Source organism: Rutilus rutilus, assembly GCF_951802725.1.
Source record: "Rutilus rutilus genome assembly, chromosome: 6".
NCBI classification, from domain to species: domain Eukaryota; kingdom Metazoa; phylum Chordata; class Actinopteri; order Cypriniformes; family Leuciscidae; genus Rutilus; species Rutilus rutilus.
Genome location: NC_140214.1, coordinates 6,504,822 through 6,524,608, shown reverse-complemented (window position 1 = coordinate 6,524,608; position 19,787 = coordinate 6,504,822). Strand labels below are relative to the sequence as shown.

The 19,787-nt window shown below is 37.3% G+C and overlaps 1 protein-coding gene across 2 annotated transcripts; it reads left to right on the top strand.

Annotated features, from left to right (window-relative positions):
* Positions 1-1,184: 1,184 nt before the first annotated feature.
* rorcb (RAR-related orphan receptor C b) lies at positions 1,185-17,728 on the top strand. Of its 2 annotated transcripts, XM_084412372.1 has the most exons (10): positions 1,185-1,452; positions 7,843-7,928; positions 8,181-8,322; positions 9,265-9,732; positions 10,863-10,984; positions 11,075-11,207; positions 12,269-12,376; positions 13,712-13,822; positions 13,997-14,109; positions 16,861-17,728. In XM_084412372.1, exons 1-10 carry the CDS (start codon positions 1,446-1,448, stop codon positions 17,020-17,022), a joined length of 1,452 nt encoding a protein of 483 aa, XP_084268498.1. In that variant the 5' UTR covers positions 1,185-1,445; the 3' UTR covers positions 17,023-17,728. The 2 variants fall into 2 exon arrangements, with proteins under 2 accessions (XP_084268498.1, XP_084268499.1); XM_084412373.1 differs by lacking the exon at positions 12,269-12,376.
* The last annotated feature ends 2,059 nt before the right edge of the window (positions 17,729-19,787 follow it).

Here is a 19,787-nt window from a genome sequence, read left to right as displayed (position 1 = left end):
GCATGCCGCGGCCTGACCTGCCGCCGAATAAGCTTTACCCACCAAAGCCGATGTATTTTTTAGTGGCTTGGAGGGTGCCGTTGCTTTAAAGGACAATGCAGACTCAGGGGAGAGATGGCTCGCAAGCGTCTCTTCAGCCCTGGGAATCGTCCCATAATCGTGTTGTTTGGACCCATGTATATTTGAATAAGTAGATAGCTGGGGACTATATACACAGTACAAAACCGGTCTTTTCCACGACTCAGTGTGGAGGTCGGGAAAAAACGGCAAGCACCGGCGTGGAGGCTGCATGCGGGAAGGCAGAAAACGTTTAGCGAGCTTACTTTTCTGCCTAGATTCTTGTTTGTCCACTCAATGCTTAATTTTTTCTACTACACGAGTGAGCACCTCCACAAGCTCCTCACATGCAGGAAACTGAAGTGACGAGTCTTCAGTATCTCCTGTTCTGATACGAACAGCATCCAGTTCCACAGAACTGGATAGTTGCAGTACCGGGGCCTCAGCCTGGGCGGAAGTAAGCGCAGAGTGTGCTTCCAAACCCTGAACTCAGGCACTGGATCTGTCAGGTAAAGGCTGAGATAAGGCTGGGCCCGTCTCAAAACCCTTACCTCTGTCAGATCCATTTGCGAACCCCACGTCCGAAGTCGACACTCTGCCTCGGCAGAAGCGGGACCCAAGCCACGGGGAGCGCAAACCGAACCACCTTCCTCGAAGAGCGATCAGCGGGAGTGCAGCGTTCTTGATGGAACGCTGGTCGAGATGGTCGAGAGCTGACTGGGCGTGCTGCACTCCCAAACAAACAACACATAATTGGTGCGTATCCCCACCCATGAGATATTGAGTGCAGGGATGTATACACTTCCTATAATGTTGTTCGCTCGCCATTTTATAGTTTACACATATACATATATATATATATATATATATATATATATATATATATATATGATATGTGATAAAACTCCTGCCTAGTTTCAACTAAGACAGACAAAATCACACTTTTTCAGGCAATGATTCAAACATAGCACTTGCTGAAGGCACAACCACTGTTGTGATTCTGGTTGCTTTATAGTTTCCTGGTCGACGACGTCACCCTCCCATGCCGTTCCGTCTTACCATTGGACTGATTCCATACGTGCTTCATGACGCAATCACGCAGCTCGAGCTCCCTTGAAAGGGAAAGTAGGTTAGCAGGGTAGAGTGAGAGGAGAGGGAGGACGACGTTTCATACCGCGCCATAACACACGTCGAATGCGACTTGCATTTGTTGCTGAAAGTGAAGACCCTTAGACACGCGCATTTACTTCTATTTTCTTTTCTTAATAATGCTCACAGTCGGAGTTGAAAAGTTTAATTCGGGTAGCTGTCTCAAGTTAGCTAAGTTACTTAGTTCGAATATATTTCTTCGCCAGTGAACTTTGGAGAATCAAGAAACTGCGATCAAAATGAGAGGTAAGATGTTTGTAGCACTGTATGGCATATTACATTGACATTGCATATTACTTTTAAATGGTCTCTAAACATTTAGTCATATAATAATGCAGGAATGTTTTCATGCACAGATTTGTGTGCTGCTTCCCTGTGACATTTGCCACGCGGACACTTGTTACTTTGTAACGCGTTTAAATGTTCGTTGGCATTCCATTCTATGTCAAATGTTACAATGAATCATAGGCAGATGTCAAAGATTTGTTTGGAATTCTGACGCAGATGGATGAAGCTTTCAGCGGCAGGTCGTGATGCTGGCTTGTGTGACAGGTTTTATTACGTAATGAGTGTATTTTTTTTTTTTTTTTTTTTTTTTTTTTTTTTTTTCCTGTATGAAGATAAGCTGTAATATACCCTCTAAAAAATATTGATACAACTTGCATTCGGTGAATAAAATGTCTCACACTATCGTGACGCATACAGTCTCTTAAAACAAAATATTTCTGCTGAACACGCTTTGTTTTTGTAATGTCAGTTAAATCCTCGCCTTATTTGGTTCTCGTGATTCTGTTGAGTGTAAATGTTGAGTTGCGTGTTGTTGTTTTCGCAGGGCAGCATGGCCGGCTGCCGGCTGTGTGAGCAGCGCTCAAACCTGCTGTTCCACTGACCTAGTTATGTCACTGAACATTACACAGCATTCACAGGAGGGAAAGAGGGAATGAGGGAGAGATAGAGCGCGAGAGAGGGGAGGGGCTTTGCTGGAGTCGTGTAGACCCATGTGGTGTGTTAAGTGATATGGCCACCGCGCCTCCATGAACTTGAGTTTGAACTTGAACTCTGTTTCTTGATACAGACAATAACCATTTATTAGAGCAATCTCACCAATTTATGTAACATGCATGCAATGAAGAGGAAAATATTACTTACTGTTATTACTTATCGATCAACATCAGTTTTATATGATAAAATTGTATAATTGTTTGGCAACAACGCATGAAAAAAATACAAAAATTGTAATTGCTTTATTTATTATTATATGGAAATATGGGTACACTATATTTTAAGGTATCTGTGTTACAGTGTAACTATACATTTATGCACCTAGTAATAAGGTTTGGGTTAGGGTGAGGGTTTGGTTTAGTATACTATATTTTTAGTTTTACTATTATTCATAGTTATTACTAGAGTAACTGCATGTAACACGTGTAACAAGGACACTAAAATAAAGTGTTACCGGAAATATTTACATTATTGTTTTGTAATACAAAAATGATGGTTAATGAGAGTGCCAAAACTGGCCAAATATCTCTATTTTAATTATTTATAATTAAGTGAAATGTATTATAATATTAAATTATTATTAGCACTATTACAATAATTTACAATGACAAAGTTTCCAGCTTAATATCATTAAATTAATTAACGTTACTATCATCTAATTTAGATGAGTAAATAGTTAACATTCTCTTGATTTGTGCTAAAATTTGACAAAAATTCTGATGAAATGTAAAAATTCATCTCTCAAATGACAACAATCATGAGCAGTAATCAAGATTACAGCAATTTATTTCCTTCAAACTGTGTTTTTCACAATACGTCTGTTTGAAAAGTGTGAACAAAAAGAGTGGGTAACACTTTATTTTGACAGTGTCCTTGTTACAAATGCTACATGTACTTGCCATATAACAGCAAATTATGCATAATTACATGCAACTAACCGTCAACCAAATCCTAATCCTACCCTAATACCCTATAGTTAGTACATGTAGTTAATTTTTATTACTCAGTAAATAATTACACTGTAACACAGACACCTTAAAATAAAGTGTAACCAAAGAGTGTTCTTTAGCTTGGCTTCTTAAAAAGAACAGTTTACCTTTTACCTGGAGCTGAGTAAATATTAAATCATTTAATTTACCTAGTGCCCCAACCTCCTTGTCTGTAAGTACAAAGTGAGGATTTTGTCTCAACCATTTTGTTTGCTCTTTGGACAAATGTTAAAGCCAGTTGCAAGCGTACATGTCCGGACATACTGTCGTGAGGTGGGGCTGTGTTTAAATATACACACCGTGGCTCATGTTCACAGGGTAGCGGAGGACAGGAGAGCCGTAGCGGATGATAGATACTGAAAAAGAGCAGATCTGCACTCTGTCAGGAATATTTTTTTAATGTAAATCCTGGAAGTTTTGTGTGGTCTGTCTTGTGTCATCGGTCTTAACGTACCTCTAATCCCCTCTGTTCTGATTCAAGTCTTTCACAAAAATTATGATAATCGATTCACATCAAAGAAAACGCACACAAACAAATGCATGCATAAATGAAGCTGTTTTCCCATTGAGAGCCATTTGAAAACCCATTGAGTGGGTTTAAATGTTAAGAGCGTGGCCATTTGCCAATTGCCTCTCCTACTGTTTGGTTTGGCATAAGTGCAGTCTTTAAAGGGACCTTTGCATGTATGACCTTTATTTTTATGATGACCAGACAGCAGGAACATTTGGCTGGAGTCTCAAGAAAAGTGACTCACTGACACACTGACCGTTTCACACACTCATCAGTCTTATCAGAAACTACTGTGTAATTCTGTTCTGTCTGCGTGAAGCCGTCTGGATTTCACATCGCTTGGGTGAAACTCAGAATTTATTATGTAAAATAGGTGGGGTGTTAAATCATTGTTCTTTACTCTGGCCTACATATGCCAACCATGACGGTAGACACACCATTGCGGAAACATTGTGATTAAAAACATGTTTACACCTCATAAAAATTACACGTTTGACTAAATTTAAAATTGTATCTTTTACTTTTTCCAAGGGTCAGTGGCTTGCATTATCCTTAACGCTTATGGTAAAAATCGGTTACGCGCTCCTGCTTTATCTAATCTGCTGTCTTGTGTTATGTCACCATAATAGACTTTACTGCTTAACACAATGTTCTGTACTCAAAGATGATTGCATTATGGCACCTGTCCGCAAACACAGATAACAGAGGCTGCTGCTCAAAGTAGATTTGAACCATTTTCCTTAATTGCTCTGCACGTAAATAATTAAATCTTCGTCTGTCTTTATTTTTTAATTTTTTGTCTATGCTATCACACACATTTAGAATATAAGGGACTGTGGAAAATTAAAGCATTATGATCCCTCAGTGTTGCTAATATGAAACAGATGAGTTGGCCTATATAAGGTATTTTTGGGTCATATTATACTTCTGCAAATCTTCGGCACACAGGACTTGTTCATGCTTTTGAAAACTGCTAAAAGAAGTGCAGAAGATCAGAATGGAACAAAATGCAGGTCTCTTGAGAAATTATGCTATTTTAAAGGTTCCTCATTTTGTTTAGGAGGTCTCCTACAACAGATTTACATGCATCAAAGGTAAAAAAACAAAATATACATTGCACATCACCTCATTTTTCCAAAGAGTCTGAAAACAGTTTGTCAGAAGATTTAGTTTCTCTAAAACCCTCCTTTCCGAGAGCCTGCTCTGCTCTGATTGGTCAGTGACCTAGTTTGTTGTGATTGGTCTACCCCTTACAGTGCGTGTCGGAAACGAAACGTCTATTACCTTATCTGAATTCTTCTTTGGCACTTGATATACACAGTGATACGAACAGTAACGATGGCGTCGGTTTTACCGTATCAATTCTAGCGCGAGTCCTCGTCCTTTTGAAGAGCTGCAAAGTGGATTCACAGCGACAACATGAACCAAACTCTTCCAGGCCTCAGCTACAACTACTGCGTAGTCCCTCCCTCCATTGACAGGCTACGCAACTAACACTTTGTCACTTCAAAAAGTTCATAAAGACCGTAAATCTTATCCATATGAATAGAGCGGTTTAGTCCAAATTTTCTGAAGAGACACGATCGCTTTATATGATGAACAGATTTAGGTTAGGCATTTATTCACATATAAACATTGTCAGCAAACATACACCGAAGCTCATTTACCTTATGGGAATGAAAACAGCTTCTGTTGGACTGATCTTAATCTTCTTCCCTGAAGCATTTCAAAATGATGGAAGGGAATTATTATTACACTGACAACAAGTTAATCATGAAGAAAAACACATGCATACAAACATACCTGTTTTGCCTCATCAGCAACTATGCTAAATCTGGCACTCACCCTTTCTGATTGATTTTGCACTGCTCTCTCTGTCTCTTTATGGTCAGTTGAAGAGAGTTAAAGAGTTTCAGTGTGTGTGTGTGCTTGGGGTTGAAATCTTGTGGGAGACTCTAAGAGAGAAAAGCAAAACATTATTTTCATGTTGTCTAGTCTGTAAAGGCCTTAAGTGCTACAGATAAACATTTACACTACCGTATTAAAAGTATGGAGGCCTTGAAAGAATGACTGAAGAGTTATATGTTTTTCCCTTAGGCATGCCAGCAGAAATAATTTCTTCTGGACATCTTACAGTTAAGCATAAATGTGTTCTGGAAAATGTTCTCTTCCACATTGGTGTCTGTGTCAAATGCTTGAAGAGGTGCAGTTCTTGCAAACCTGAATTTGCTTTTAACAGAAAAGTCTTTTAACAATAGCATGAATATAGACATTTCAGGTTTTTTCATATTCAAGTAGATTCAAATGACTATTTGCAAACAGCAAAGCTTTGAAAACTGAAAACATCCCCTGTGGACTACGTAATGTCAGCTTATGGCTTAAAGCGTTCACCTTAAAAAAATGAAAATTCTGTCATTAATTACTCACCCTTAAGACCTTCGTTCATCTTCAGAACACAAATACAAATATTTTTGATGAAATCCAAGAGCTTTCTGACCCCACATAGGCTGCAACGTAACCACCACTTTCAAGCCCCAGAAAGGCATTGTAAAAAATAGTACATGTGACTACAGTGCTTCAACCTTAATGTTATGAAGCGACGAAAATACTTTTTGTGAGGAATGAATCTTAAAAGCAAGGAAAGTAAAGCAAAAGAATAGCGGTACTAGTGGGTTAATTTGTATTTACTTCAACGTAAACAAGCGTACATGTCAGACACGTCTCATGATGAGTGAACATGAACTGTTCTTTACATACGTGACTAGAAAATATAAAATCTATCCATCCATCCAATATATAGCATATTATATAATATATATACTTTGTCTCTATGTAAAAAAAAAAAAATTAATATCAAGATTTTAATTTAAACATTTATTATTAAATATATAAATAAAATAATTAAAAAATAATAGTCATGATAATGTAAATATTGATATAAAATTATATTTATTACACAGAGTATTATCTGCCAAAAAAATAATTCTATTTAGTTTGTGCCTAAGTGTCAATTCTTATGTGTTCCTGTTGAGACCACCTTAACAGAGAGAAGGGAAAGGCCTATTCAAATGACATGCACTGGGGATCCGCCCACAGCCGCCCTCCCCTTCTCACTGAGAAAGTATGTCAGTAGGACAGCGAGTCCACATGGGCTTACAGCCAAGCCGAACTGAGCGACATTTAGAGCCGGCCAATCGCAGACACGTCTGCCCGCGCATCAACCAATAGGCTGTCAGAAGTGCCAGGGAGGCGGAGCATCTGCATTATTAGACTGAGCAGCCCTGAATGGCGTGTTTGTGAAATGTTTGCAGACGAAGGTTATATAACACCACACAGAGAGCGGTGCGGGAGGGGCACCCGAGGGCTTACAGATTTTTCCATTGCATGCCACAGTGTATCTTGGTCATTGCTTTCAGCTGACAGAGCTAGAAAGACAAAATGGAGGATGTTTTTTTTCCTGCTGAGCATGTGGTTGCAAGCTTAGTTTTTTCCATGCCACCACTACATGCAACATATGCTAGAAAATATAATTTTTTATTGCATAATTATTGTGTAAATGTACCACAAAGCATATTCATTCATTCATTTATTCAATATGCCCTTCATTCGTTATTTATTTATTTAATGTAATTAAATGGATATATATGGGTAGTTGTCTATAATAAGATTTTAAGTTAAACCGCTATTATTAAAAATGTACATGAATATAATACATTTTATTGCATAATAATTGTGTAACTGTTATCACACATTTATTTATTTATTTGGTTTATTCTTTCTATTAATGAATTCAGGTTTTGTCAATAATTTAATATTTGTTTACATGCTGTTCACTTTTAATTAGGAGGGATCTAGTTTCTAAAAGCCCCTACAGTGTGTTCCACTGATCATATGAGTTGCATCAGAACCTCTTGTAAAAGCCGAGACATAATACACCCTTCAGTCGGAAAATCAATCCTCTGGCTATATCTGTCCTTCATGCCATGCAGAGTGAGAGAGATCTCTCTATCTGACTGTATTGGTTGATATTATGTGTGGTGTATTTGGAAAATTTATTTGAGCATATGTACTTTGCTATGTGTTCAGTTCAAGTTTTTGCTTTTAATTCTTAAAATGATGTTGTTTTTATTCCAGCTCAAATTGAGGTTATACCGTGCAAGATCTGTGGCGACAAATCCTCCGGGATTCACTATGGCGTTATTACGTGTGAAGGGTGCAAGGTGAGAATTCAGCTATAATTCCCTAATGATAGCAAGACAATACAATAAGTCATATTGTCTTCTTTTCTTACCATAGATGTGCAACTTCCTGTTATTAAACTCACAGTAACAAAATTATCCTTTTGTGCTCTATCCCTTTTGTGCTCTATCCCTCCTTTATGTTAGTCATTCGATGCCAGGTCACACCTATGCAAAGCCACACCTGATATTATCTGTCCTGTACACAGAGGTAACGACGTTTCTTTTTTGCAGGGTTTTTTCCGACGCAGCCAGCAGAACAATGCCATGTACTCATGTTCACGGCAGAGGAACTGCCTGATCGACCGAACCAATCGGAACCGCTGCCAACACTGTCGTCTGCAGAAGTGCCTGGCGCTTGGCATGAGCCGTGATGGTGAGCGCGAGTCTTAATGTCAAACTACCCCACCAGCTGTATTTTAGGGATAGGGACTCAAATTTAAGTACTGGACAAGGAGGGCAGGGTCAAAGGGCAGACGTTATTATTTTTGTGACTACGACTATTTTTTTGTACCCTTCGTTCGGTTTTAATGGATCCTTGCTACGGAAGCTTGTTTCTGGCACATAATACATTTTTAAAAAGCTAAATGCGAATTTTTTTTTTTTATCTCACAACTCGGACAATTTTTCTCGCAATTGCCAGTTTATATCTCGCAATTTTGTCTGTTTATCTCAGAATTGTGTGATAAAGTTATAAACTTTTTTTGCAACTCGCAAATGCGTGTTATAAAGTCAGAATTGAAAAAAAATTTAAAAATTGAAAAAATTGAAAAGAATTTTTTCGCAATTGAAAAAAATAAAGTCAAAAATAAAGTCAGAATGACGAGATATAGCCTCGCAATTCTAAACTGCAAATTTATATCTCGCCATTCTGACTTTATTTTTCTCAATTGCGAGTTTGTATCTGACAATTCTGACTTTATATCACACAATTGCGAGTTTATAACTGGCAGTTCTGACTTTATATCACACAATTGCGAGTTTATAACTGGCAGGTCTGACTTTATATCACACAATTGCGAGTTTATAACTGGCAGTTCTGACTTTATAACACACAATTGCGAGTTTAAATTACTCAATTCTGAAAAGAAACGTCAGAATTGCAAGATGTAAACTGTAAAAAGTCACAATTATATTTTAAAATGTTTTATTCTGTGGCGGAAACAACCTTCCATGCCTTGCTGAATGAGTAAAAAAAGAAAAATTTGGACCCCAAAATTGTGTATATAAATATAAATAAATCATATAAATGCTATTTAAATAATTAGTAATAATAAGTGAAGTGAAAGTAACTGTCTCTCACTTTCGCTTTCTGTAGCGGTGAAGTTTGGCCGAATGTCAAAGAAACAGCGGGACAGCCTGTATGCAGAGGTGCAGCGGCACCAGCAGCTGTCTCGAGACTGCCTGGCGGGTTTAAGTGGCGGTCTGGCATCACGTGACTGTGAGGATATGGGCGAAGACAGCACACACAGCCGACCGTACAGCAGTGGGGGATCCAGCTCCAACCTCAGCGACCTGGACGACATCGCCACGCTGCCCGACGGCTTGCTATTCGACCTGCCGCTCACCCCAGAGGAGGCAGGCGAGTACTGCGCTCTGGAGATGCTCGGCGGGTCTGGGAGCGCAGGAAGTGGAAGTTCATCCAATCAGAGCTCTCCGGGGCCCAGCTCTGTAGATTTTGCAGAATCTGTGAGAGTCAAGCATGAGTACATCCTGCCTGAAAACAGCCTATTTACACACTCTCTCCTGAGCTCTTTACCAGACAACTGCTCTCTACACGACATAGGTGAGCTGCCATTATAGAGTCACATTTTATGATCATAATTTTAATCATTATACTAATGTAAGTTTAGATTGAGATTCTGACATTATTTTAATAACAATTTTCCCTTAAATTCTCATTACTGAAAATCCTCCTGTTCGGAAACAATAAAAAAATGTATTGCAATAAAATGAGCATAAATCACACTTTAGTTTAGGGTCCAATTCTCACTATTAACTTATTATTAACTAAGGACTTATTAGGACTTTTGCCCTAAAAAAACTCCTTATTACTGTTTATTAATAGTTAGTAAGGTAGTTGTTACGTTTATGTATTGGGTTGGAATTGGATTAAGGGATGTAGAATATGGTCATGTAGAATAAGGCATTAATATGTGCTTTATAAGTGCTAATAAACAGCCAAAATCCTAGTAATATGCATGCAAATAGGCAATTTTATTGCTTTGGACCCTAAACTAGTGTTACCATTAGATTTAGTAAAAAAAAAATATATATATATACTTTACAGCTCATGATATCTATTTTTGCATGAATTTGACACATCATGTATCAGTGTATATACCTATTTATTTATAACATTATGTATTTTATAATCTGTATCAATAAATAGATAACACTTTACACTAAGGTCTTATTTTTTAACCTTAGTTAATGCATTAACTAACAATGAGCAATACAGTTGTTACAGTATTTATTCATCTTTGCTAATGTTCGTTAATACACACTTTTGAATTTAAGTACGTATTAGTAAATGTTGAAATTAACATTAACTAAGAATAAAAATGCTTTAGAAGTAATGTTATGTTTAACAAATTAAACATTATTGTAAAGTGTTACTGATATATCTATATAATATATGGTTTGGTTCTACACAAATGCTTACATTTTAAATACATTTTATTTATGTAGATTATTTTTATAGATTATATAATCTGTCTGTATTTATATATGTCTATAGATGTTTAATTATAATATCTATTTTATAATCTATATTTGCATCTATAGATGGATATATCTATATAATATATTCCTTATTTAGATATGTACATTATTTCTGATTCTGCTTATGTCTGTTTATATCTAGATAGACAGATACTAAAGGAAAATGTGCTAATGTGTTGAAATTATGTTCAGAGCGGATCACTCAAAACGTGGTGAAGTCTCACCTGGAGACGTGTCAGTACAGCCCAGAAGAGCTGAAGAAACTCACCTGGAACCTCTACACACCTGAAGAAACCTGCAGCTTTCAGCTCAAGGTACAGCATCATCACACTACATCTCTTTTGATTGTGCTTGCTGATTTGTCTCCTTGTTAACGGCTGTATTATCAATCTCTGTGCTTTCAGTCTACAGAATGGATGTGGCAGCAGTGCGCCCTGCATATTACAAACGCCATCCAGTACGTTGTGGAGTTCGCCAAGCGCATCTCTGGATTCATGGACCTCTGCCAGAATGACCAGATCATCCTGCTCAAAGCAGGTCAGTGCTGCCTTAGTCCCACACGGATTACAGATTACTAATCCCTGATTATACAACAGATTTCTCATTCGCATCACCTTATCCATTTACTGCCATGATGTGGCATTTCTGATGTGGCCCTAAGCGGCCGTTCAATCTCATTATTAGTTTCATCACTATTACTATTGTTATGATAACACCATTAGATCGTTCCAGAACACTCTCAGTTTCTTGAGCATTGTCTTTCACACTACATTTAGAATACTCTGAGGCCAGGTATTGACATGTGATTCAGATAATGCCAAACGCTCAGTAAATTAGTCGCATTTGCACAGCGCAGTTTTCAGTCTAGCAGAGTGCTTGGATGTGGATGATACCTTGTGATCCAAACACCTGAAATGACTCTTTAAAATGCGCAATTTGTGCTTGACTGCATTGTGTTTGGATATATGCCTGGATAAAATGCCATTCTCCATTATTATACTGTCAATTGGTAATTTTCTGCTGCCGATAAAAAAATATACAGACACAGTACAAGAAGAACTATATCAGTGGCTGGTTAAACTGGATTGTGGGTGGTTAGAGAATAAAACACTTTTTTTTTTCTTGGAATAGGGACGTGGGGCAACTGTTTTGTGAATTCGCCCCACGGGATTCTGTTCTGTCCACGTTCTGCTTAAACTTGAAACTTGCATTAACGTTTGTCTCCTCTTGTGTTTGTTTCTCCAACATTCTATCTACTCTTTTACACTAACCGTATGAAAAAAACCCTTCAATAAACAAAACTCAAACTTTCTAAATGTCATTTTAAACAATCACAAACACAATGACATTTCATTTTGATGGTGTTTATTGTTCCAATATTTGGTAAAAAAAAAAAAATCTTTTTTTTTTTTTTTTTGCACGGTGGAGCATATGCCCGCTTTTCCTTCCCTCTCTCTTGCACTTTTTTATTTATTTTCTCTCTATCTGTCTCCTTCTTTCTATCTTTCTCTCTCTCTCTCTCTCTCTCTGTTTCTTTCCGCTTTTTTCCCCATCCCATTTTTTTTTTGCCGCTCTCTTTCTCTCTATTACTATTCCAGGATGTCTGGAAGTCTTGCTGATCCGAATGTGTCGTGCTTACAACTCTTCCAACAACACAATGTTTTTTGATGGCAAGTTTGCCAGCCCTCAGCTCTTCAAAGCTCTCGGTGAGTGTCTGGAAATGTTCAGAATAGCATGCTACCATCTTAAGCATACTATTTCAGCAGTATACTCTGAAGAGTATGCATATACTACCTACGGTTGACCTGCTATATATGAGAAAATGTGGAATAAATAACACATTCATACTGGGTTCTGCATCCTACAATTTAATGGACTCAATTTGAATTTCCATTTCCTATTTGATGAATAAACTAGATGCAATCACTGAAATCAGAATAGCATGTTAGGATACTACATAGTACATACTACATACTATTTAATCTATATAGTAGTATGCTTTTCCATGTTCAGCCAATGTCAGCTACAGTTATTAGCATATGTTTCTTGACTCTTTATTTAATCAGACTGTCAAGATGATTTTAGACTTATTGGATTGCAAATGCAAAATAAAATTTTCAGTAGAATAACTGGATACCCTTGCGGAATTAAACGTACATGTTGAGATTGTGACAAATGTAATCAGGTCATGTGATTACAATGTAGCAGAAAACTGCTGTTTGAAATGTGTATCTTTTCATAATGCGAAACTATATAAACAATATTCAGTGTATACTATGCAGTAAGCAGAACGCAGGTATTCAATTTCAATTCAAACGCATCCTCTTTTACTTTATAATACACAACACCAGCAGCCTCTTAAGAGCAAGAATGGAGGCGTCATGAATCAATGAGGCACAAGAGCTAATGGGTTTTTAACCCAGTTAGTAAATACAAGTGATGCTTGGGTGAGTAATAGCTCATCAACGTTAAATGGAAGCATTGCAGAAAGCACTCAGTGCAAAACATATTACATAAAGACTTTTATTCTTGGAATAAGTTATTAGAATGATTTGTAGATAATACCATTTCTTTTTCTTTTTTTTGTGCTTTTTTTCAAATTGGGTATGTTGAAAGTCAGCATGAATTGAAAATTCACCCCATTTATTTTTTAAATGCATGTTATAGCTCTTATCTTGATTAACTGGTGCATAGAGCCAAGTCAATGAGGAAGAACATTTCTGTCGCTACTCTACTTCCGTTTTATTGCGACTTAAAATGCACAATACAGACACTACAAACTATTATACTCACGATAAAGACTGTTTTAAGTTATTGCTTAAGTCTGCATTATTTTCACAATTACCTGAAGCTTTGTGCCCAGAACATCTAATAATTTCCTTTATAGTTCCTCTTTTACATTAATGGAACCCAACAGATCCATTAAATCATTTCATGGTAAACAAAAAGAGATGGGTTCTGGGCAAATTATGGACCTCAATGGAAATGTAATTTATTTCTTCATCTTCAACATGGTAACTAGCATGTGTATGTGTTTGTAGGGTGTGATGACCTGGTGAACACTGTCTTTGAATTGGCTAGAAGTCTGAGTCGTCTTCAGCTGAGCGAGGAGGAAATGGCTTTATTCAGTGCCGCGGTTCTGCTGGCTCCAGGTGAGACACTCACACCCATGTCTGCTACCAATTTAGCGACTTATTCCCAGAAGAAAAGGATTTTAAAGCTGCGTTTATGTGCTCTCAAGGAAAAGTAGAGACTTGCATACTTGCATAAAATGAGACACATTCTCACAGTTTGAAACCCCTGCTCTGTGTTTGTGTGCTGCTCAGATCGGCCATGGTTGACGGAGTCTCAGCAGGTTCAGAAGCTCCAAGAGAAGGTTTACGTGGCCCTTCAACACAGCATGCACATGAACGGAGCCACTACTGAGAAACTGGACAAGGTGAGGAACAAGACACACACACACACACACACACGGCACTTTAATATTTAAGAAAACAAATTAAATTATAAAAACACTAATATGTGACCCTGGACCACAAAACCAGTCACATGGGTAATTGTTTTGAAATTGAGATTTATAGACCACATGAGAGCTGAATAAATAAGCTTTCCATTGATGTATGGTTTGTTAGGATAGGACAATATTTGGCCGAGATACAACTATTTGAATATCTGGATTCTGAGGGTGCAAAAAAATCAAAACATTGAGAAAATCTCCTTTAAAGGTGTTCATTTATGTTCACGATTGTGCAGCATTCACTCACAAAAATAAATGTTTTATATATTTATGGTAGGAAATTTTCTAAATATCTTCATGGAACATGATCTTTACTTAATATCCTAATGATTTTTGGCATAAAAGAAAAATGGATAATTTTGACCCATACAATGTATTGTTGGCTATTGCCACAAATATACCCGTGCGACATGTGACTGGTGACGTGATCCAGGGTCACATATTATGAATCATCCAAGGAGAGTAATGCCAGGGACACATTGCACTGTCAAGTTTGACATCAGCTGTGGTTCAGTGAGTGATTTATCAGACTGATTTAAACCAGTGAATTCACAACTTTGTGAATCTGCTTGACTGATTCTTTAAAAAGAAGTTCTGCACCCATTCTGACCCAGAAAACACAAATTAAAGTGTGTTATATATATGAGCAATATCACAGGAGTATGAGTGCGATATGGCTCTATATCAGTAGCATGGCTGTGATTAGGCCATAGGCACGAGGCTGTAGGTAATCACAGCCGTGCTGCTGATATAGAGCCATATCGCACGACAAGTGTGATATTGCTTTTACACAACAGTTTGACGGCACAAGTGTGTAAACAAATGGAGTGGAGACGATGGAGTATCTTCCTCTTTTGTGCGGAACTACTTCCTTCCGCCACATATAAAAAAAAAATTATGAGAGAGATATCGACAAAGCGAGTGTATTGTCTGCATGTGATATAGCATTTAAAGTTAGTTGGTATGAAAATGAACAAAATAACAGAAACAACAGTTAACATGCTAAATACATAATATTAACATGAACTGTTAATGAAACATACGGAAGCTGCTCCTGATGAATAGAATAAACATCATATACTTGCATGCAAATCCTTGTCAACTAACAGACGTACCAGTTACGTAATTTATTGGTACTTTTTGGTAATTTCCTGACTTACTAATTGACAACAGGTTACTAATGTAACACCCGTTCCCTGAAGGAGGGCACGGAGACGTTAGGTCCCCATGACGTCAGTTGAACGTGACTGACTGAATGAGGACTATGACGTTGCATGCACGTAATTTCTTTTGCTCTTTATATATAGTGAAGTGGTATACAGCACGTGCTGACAGGAAATGAAAGTTCTTTTTTCTGAGGTGAGATTTTTATTTCGTATCAAGTTACAAAAATAACGTTAGAATAATGACACTGACATATATAGCCTGACAACATCTCATCTCAGCTTTCCCACAAGTCTTTCAAAATAAAAGCCTCGCATTAGAGAAACATTTCGAATCATGTTTTTTTATTGTTGTTTCTTTGACTACACACTCCACGACGCACTCAGAATGGTCTTGCAACCCACATTTGGGTCACGACCCACCCGTTGAGAAAGTCTAATTTTCGCCTAAAAACTCTTAAAACTACATTCCGTGACACGATAACAGAAGTATTTGTAAAATTGCTCCTCCACCATTGATGCTCGCTGTGAGAAATGCTGCCAGTATAGATACGGCAGAAACAAGCAGAGTGATACAAATTGTGAAATGGTTTCCTTGTGATATTAGTAGAATATTGCATGGCTGGAAAAGGCTCTCAGCCAATGAGATTCTTGCTAAAGAATATATATTTTTATATATATATATATAAAATAAGTTCTTGCAGCCAAAACAATCATGTTTGGATCAAAGAGGTTTAGCAAAATTCTTTTTGAGCCATATGGTTTTTGACAAAAAAAACAAACAAAAAACATGCCATGTCAGCTCTTACATGAGAGTTATGTTTATAATTTTTTTTATATAAAATTATATACATTTTGTCCATTCAGTGCAAACTGTCACAGTTTATCAAATATACACCTGCTTTCAAAAGATTGGGGTCAGTATGTATATATATATATAAATAATAATAATAATATTATATATATATATATATATATATATATATATACAGTATATATATATATATTTTTAAGAGATTCATTATTCTGTACTGCAAGGGTGGATTAAATTGCTCAAAAGTGACAGTAAAGACTTTTACATTGTTAATTTTTTTTTATCATGGTTTCCAAAAAAAAAAAAAAGTAAAGCAAACCAGATTATCCTCATCATTATCAGATTATCATCATTACATTGATGATGATTATAAGAAATGTTTCTTGAGCAGCAAATCAGAATATTTGAATGATTTCTGAAGGAGACTGATAACTAGGAATAAATTATTTCATAATATAATATTTCACAATATTGCTGTTTTTACTGTATTCTTGATAGAATAAATGCAACCTTGGTGAGCATAAGAGGCTTCTTTAAAAGAAAATCTTACTGACCCCAAACTATGTACTGCTAAATATCCATGCAAAAAAACATGTTTGTGCACTAATCCAAAGGTCAGACTTAAATCATCCAGTAAGTTTAGTTCTTGATTTTGTAATATCTGATCTAGACACTCTCGTTGTCTTGTGTTCGCAGATGGTGTCCAAACTACCGCAGATGAAGTCGATCAGTAACCTGCATATTGACAAGCTGGATTTCTTCCGCCTGGTTCACCCGGAAACAGCCTACAGCTTCCCGCCTCTGTACAGGGAAGTGTTCGGCAGCGAGATCAACTTCCCTGACTCCACCAACAGTTAGAGAGAGGGAGATAGTGAGGGAGAGAATGAGAGAGAGTGTGAAGGGGAAATTATAGGCTTGTGCTGAAGAGAGGCCATTACCTGTTAAATGTAATTTTGTTTTAAAAACCTCCAGGGAGAATCCTCAGTCTACTGCGGCACTGTTAGCATACACACACAATACACTACAAACCATGCAAAGTATTTCAGATTCGACAACACGTATATGAATTATTCCTGGAATTGTGCTCTCACGTCTGTTATTATTTTACGGAAACACTCCTAAATGATCTTTAATGTACAGATGTATGCTTGCAAGGGCCCTTTGTCCCAACATGTTGATGTCTAAGCATGCTACTATTCCTTCTGCATCTGCACACAAAGAGATTTAAATGATTTTTTTTTCAAAGGAGGTTTTATAAATATGATTTTTAGAATTTTACAGGATCAAACTCTCTTCCACATGAACATTCAGGAGAGCACAACAACTTTTTTAATGAAGTGCATCCTACGTACTAGGCGACGGTCACACGTCCTTCCCCACCGTAACACTCTTTAAGCACTAACATCGCTTTTTTCCTCCCTCTCCCCCCTCGTTTTTCATCCTCAGACGAATCATGAATGTATCCCGCGAAGCGAAGGCACTTATTCTGATTTGAGACCGAATGTACACAATGCACTTTTGGTCTTGCGTAACGCTTTATGAGACTTTGACAATCCACTTATAGAAAAAAAAGCCCTAATGTGCCCAGATTGTTCATTTAAAAATGAAGGGACCAATATTGCCAGTGCAACTTTAAATGAACATTCCATGTTAAATACAAATTTGTAATAATAATAATAAATAAATATTTTATTTTATTTAATATTTTATTAAATAATTTCAAAAAATTATTTCAAAAGCTTTAGAAAATCATCTAATTGTGCATTGACACAAATGCACTTATAGTGGAAGTCTATGGGGCAACTGTACAAAACAACTTGCCCTTCTAGTGCTTAACTTTATCTGTTAGCATCTGAGTTTAACTTGTATTTAACCTGGAATATTCCTTTAATGAACCAGAAAACATAAGTGTGCTAAACTCTTTTCTAATGTGCAATAAAACACCCTGATAATCACTACAAACGTTCAGTCATGACCAAACGTTTGTGAATGCCTTGTTTTGTTACAATAAAGTAAAGAAAACCACACAATCCTCACTTTAACAGTTATTTGCATAATCTCATACCTCATATTCAGCGCAGTATTAGACTCTAGCAAACAACTTCTGACTGCAACAGGACACATTATTAAATGCAAAACTGTTACTCAATAGAATAGTGATAGATAAGGAGTTTGCAAACTTGGGCATGACTGTAAAGGATTGGCGAACACATCTTTCGAAGCAGTGATTCCATCCACACATGCTCTTATTTGCTCAGGCACATTTTGACAGTGTTTGGTGCTGCACCTTATTTTTGTTGTTGTCATTTTAAAGCAATGAGAAACCTCAGTCCCATGTCCCCTTCCCTTGTAAATGCCACTTTAGAACGAGAAACAATTAAATGTTCATTTCATTTATATGGACATTTCAAAAAGATTTTTTTTGAATAGGAATGTAAATAAATTAGTCTTTTTAGTCAAGAGAGTGAATGAGAGAGAGAGAGAGAGAGAGAAAGGTGGAGCAGGTTAAGCAAGAGAGACGGGAATGTTAAAGAAAAGCACGAGCCAGGACTTTCATCAGCCGGCTTTTGAATTCTTCCAGCGTGTGCATGGAAGTACCGGACCAGAGAAGTTGAACTGCGTTTGAACTGACTTTTGCCCATTTTGTTCTGGAGCTGCTCCGGACAGGAGAGCCGAGCCGGATGGGATGCCGACATTGACGTTGTTCTGTTGATACGTACAGATCTGGGAAAATCCTGATGTTGTGAGACCCTTCCTCCTGTCTTGTGGGTTTCAGATGCTTTCACAAACCAAAAGAAAAGGAGATTCCATCAATGCTCAGTCCTGTAGGTTTCGGGTACAGATTCACCACATGCATCGCATTTGCTTGTGGCCAGTGAGCATGGCTGTGGTTTCTGTTGTATTATTTTGTAAATTGTTGATCACCTCTCCTTTTGTCCATTTCTGTGGCCCGGATCGCGTCCTTCCATCCTGTTTTTACTACTCCTGCACCTCAGTACGACAAAAACAGTTTCAAAAGAGTCCTCAGCTACTCCTTTGATTCAAGGTTCACGGTATTGTTTATAGCCCTGCTATGTATACTACACAACTGGTGTTCAGTGATTCAGATGAATGAATGATATTGTATTCTGTATGAAAGAGAAATGATATGGTTTTGTATCTCAGTTTTTAATGAACAAAAGGAAATCTGTATTCTTTTTGTGTGCCCAACATTACAAACCTCTCACGTCAAGGACTGTAGCCTGCCCTTGGATTAAGAAAGAGAAGTATGGGAATTCTGTCAGTGTAATGTATTTTTAAATGTGTTGTTTTGACAATCCCCACCTCTAGGCCTTCGATGCATGCCTTCCTGTCAAGACAAGATTGTGTTTGTCTCATTCAGTCACCCTGTAAAGCAAATTCAATGTTTATTTTGTTTTTGTAGAAGAAATGTTTCTGCTCTGTGTGTTTCACACACAAAAAAAGATTTATTCTCAGGGAGATAGCTGGTGTCTGTCTCACCAGTATCCTCTGCCGACTACACACACACACACACACACACACACACACACACACACACACACTTTGCACCGAATAGGAGACCCGTATTCTTGATCACTGTGTCCTGTAGCTATATTTAAATA

Coding starts and splice junctions, on each gene's coding strand:
- rorcb (XM_084412372.1), top strand. Junction 12,377..13,711: donor TCAGCTCTTCAAAGCTCTCG/GTGAGTGTCTGG, acceptor ATGTGTTTGTAG/GGTGTGATGACCTGGTGAAC. Junction 13,823..13,996: donor CGCGGTTCTGCTGGCTCCAG/GTGAGACACTCA, acceptor TGTGCTGCTCAG/ATCGGCCATGGTTGACGGAG.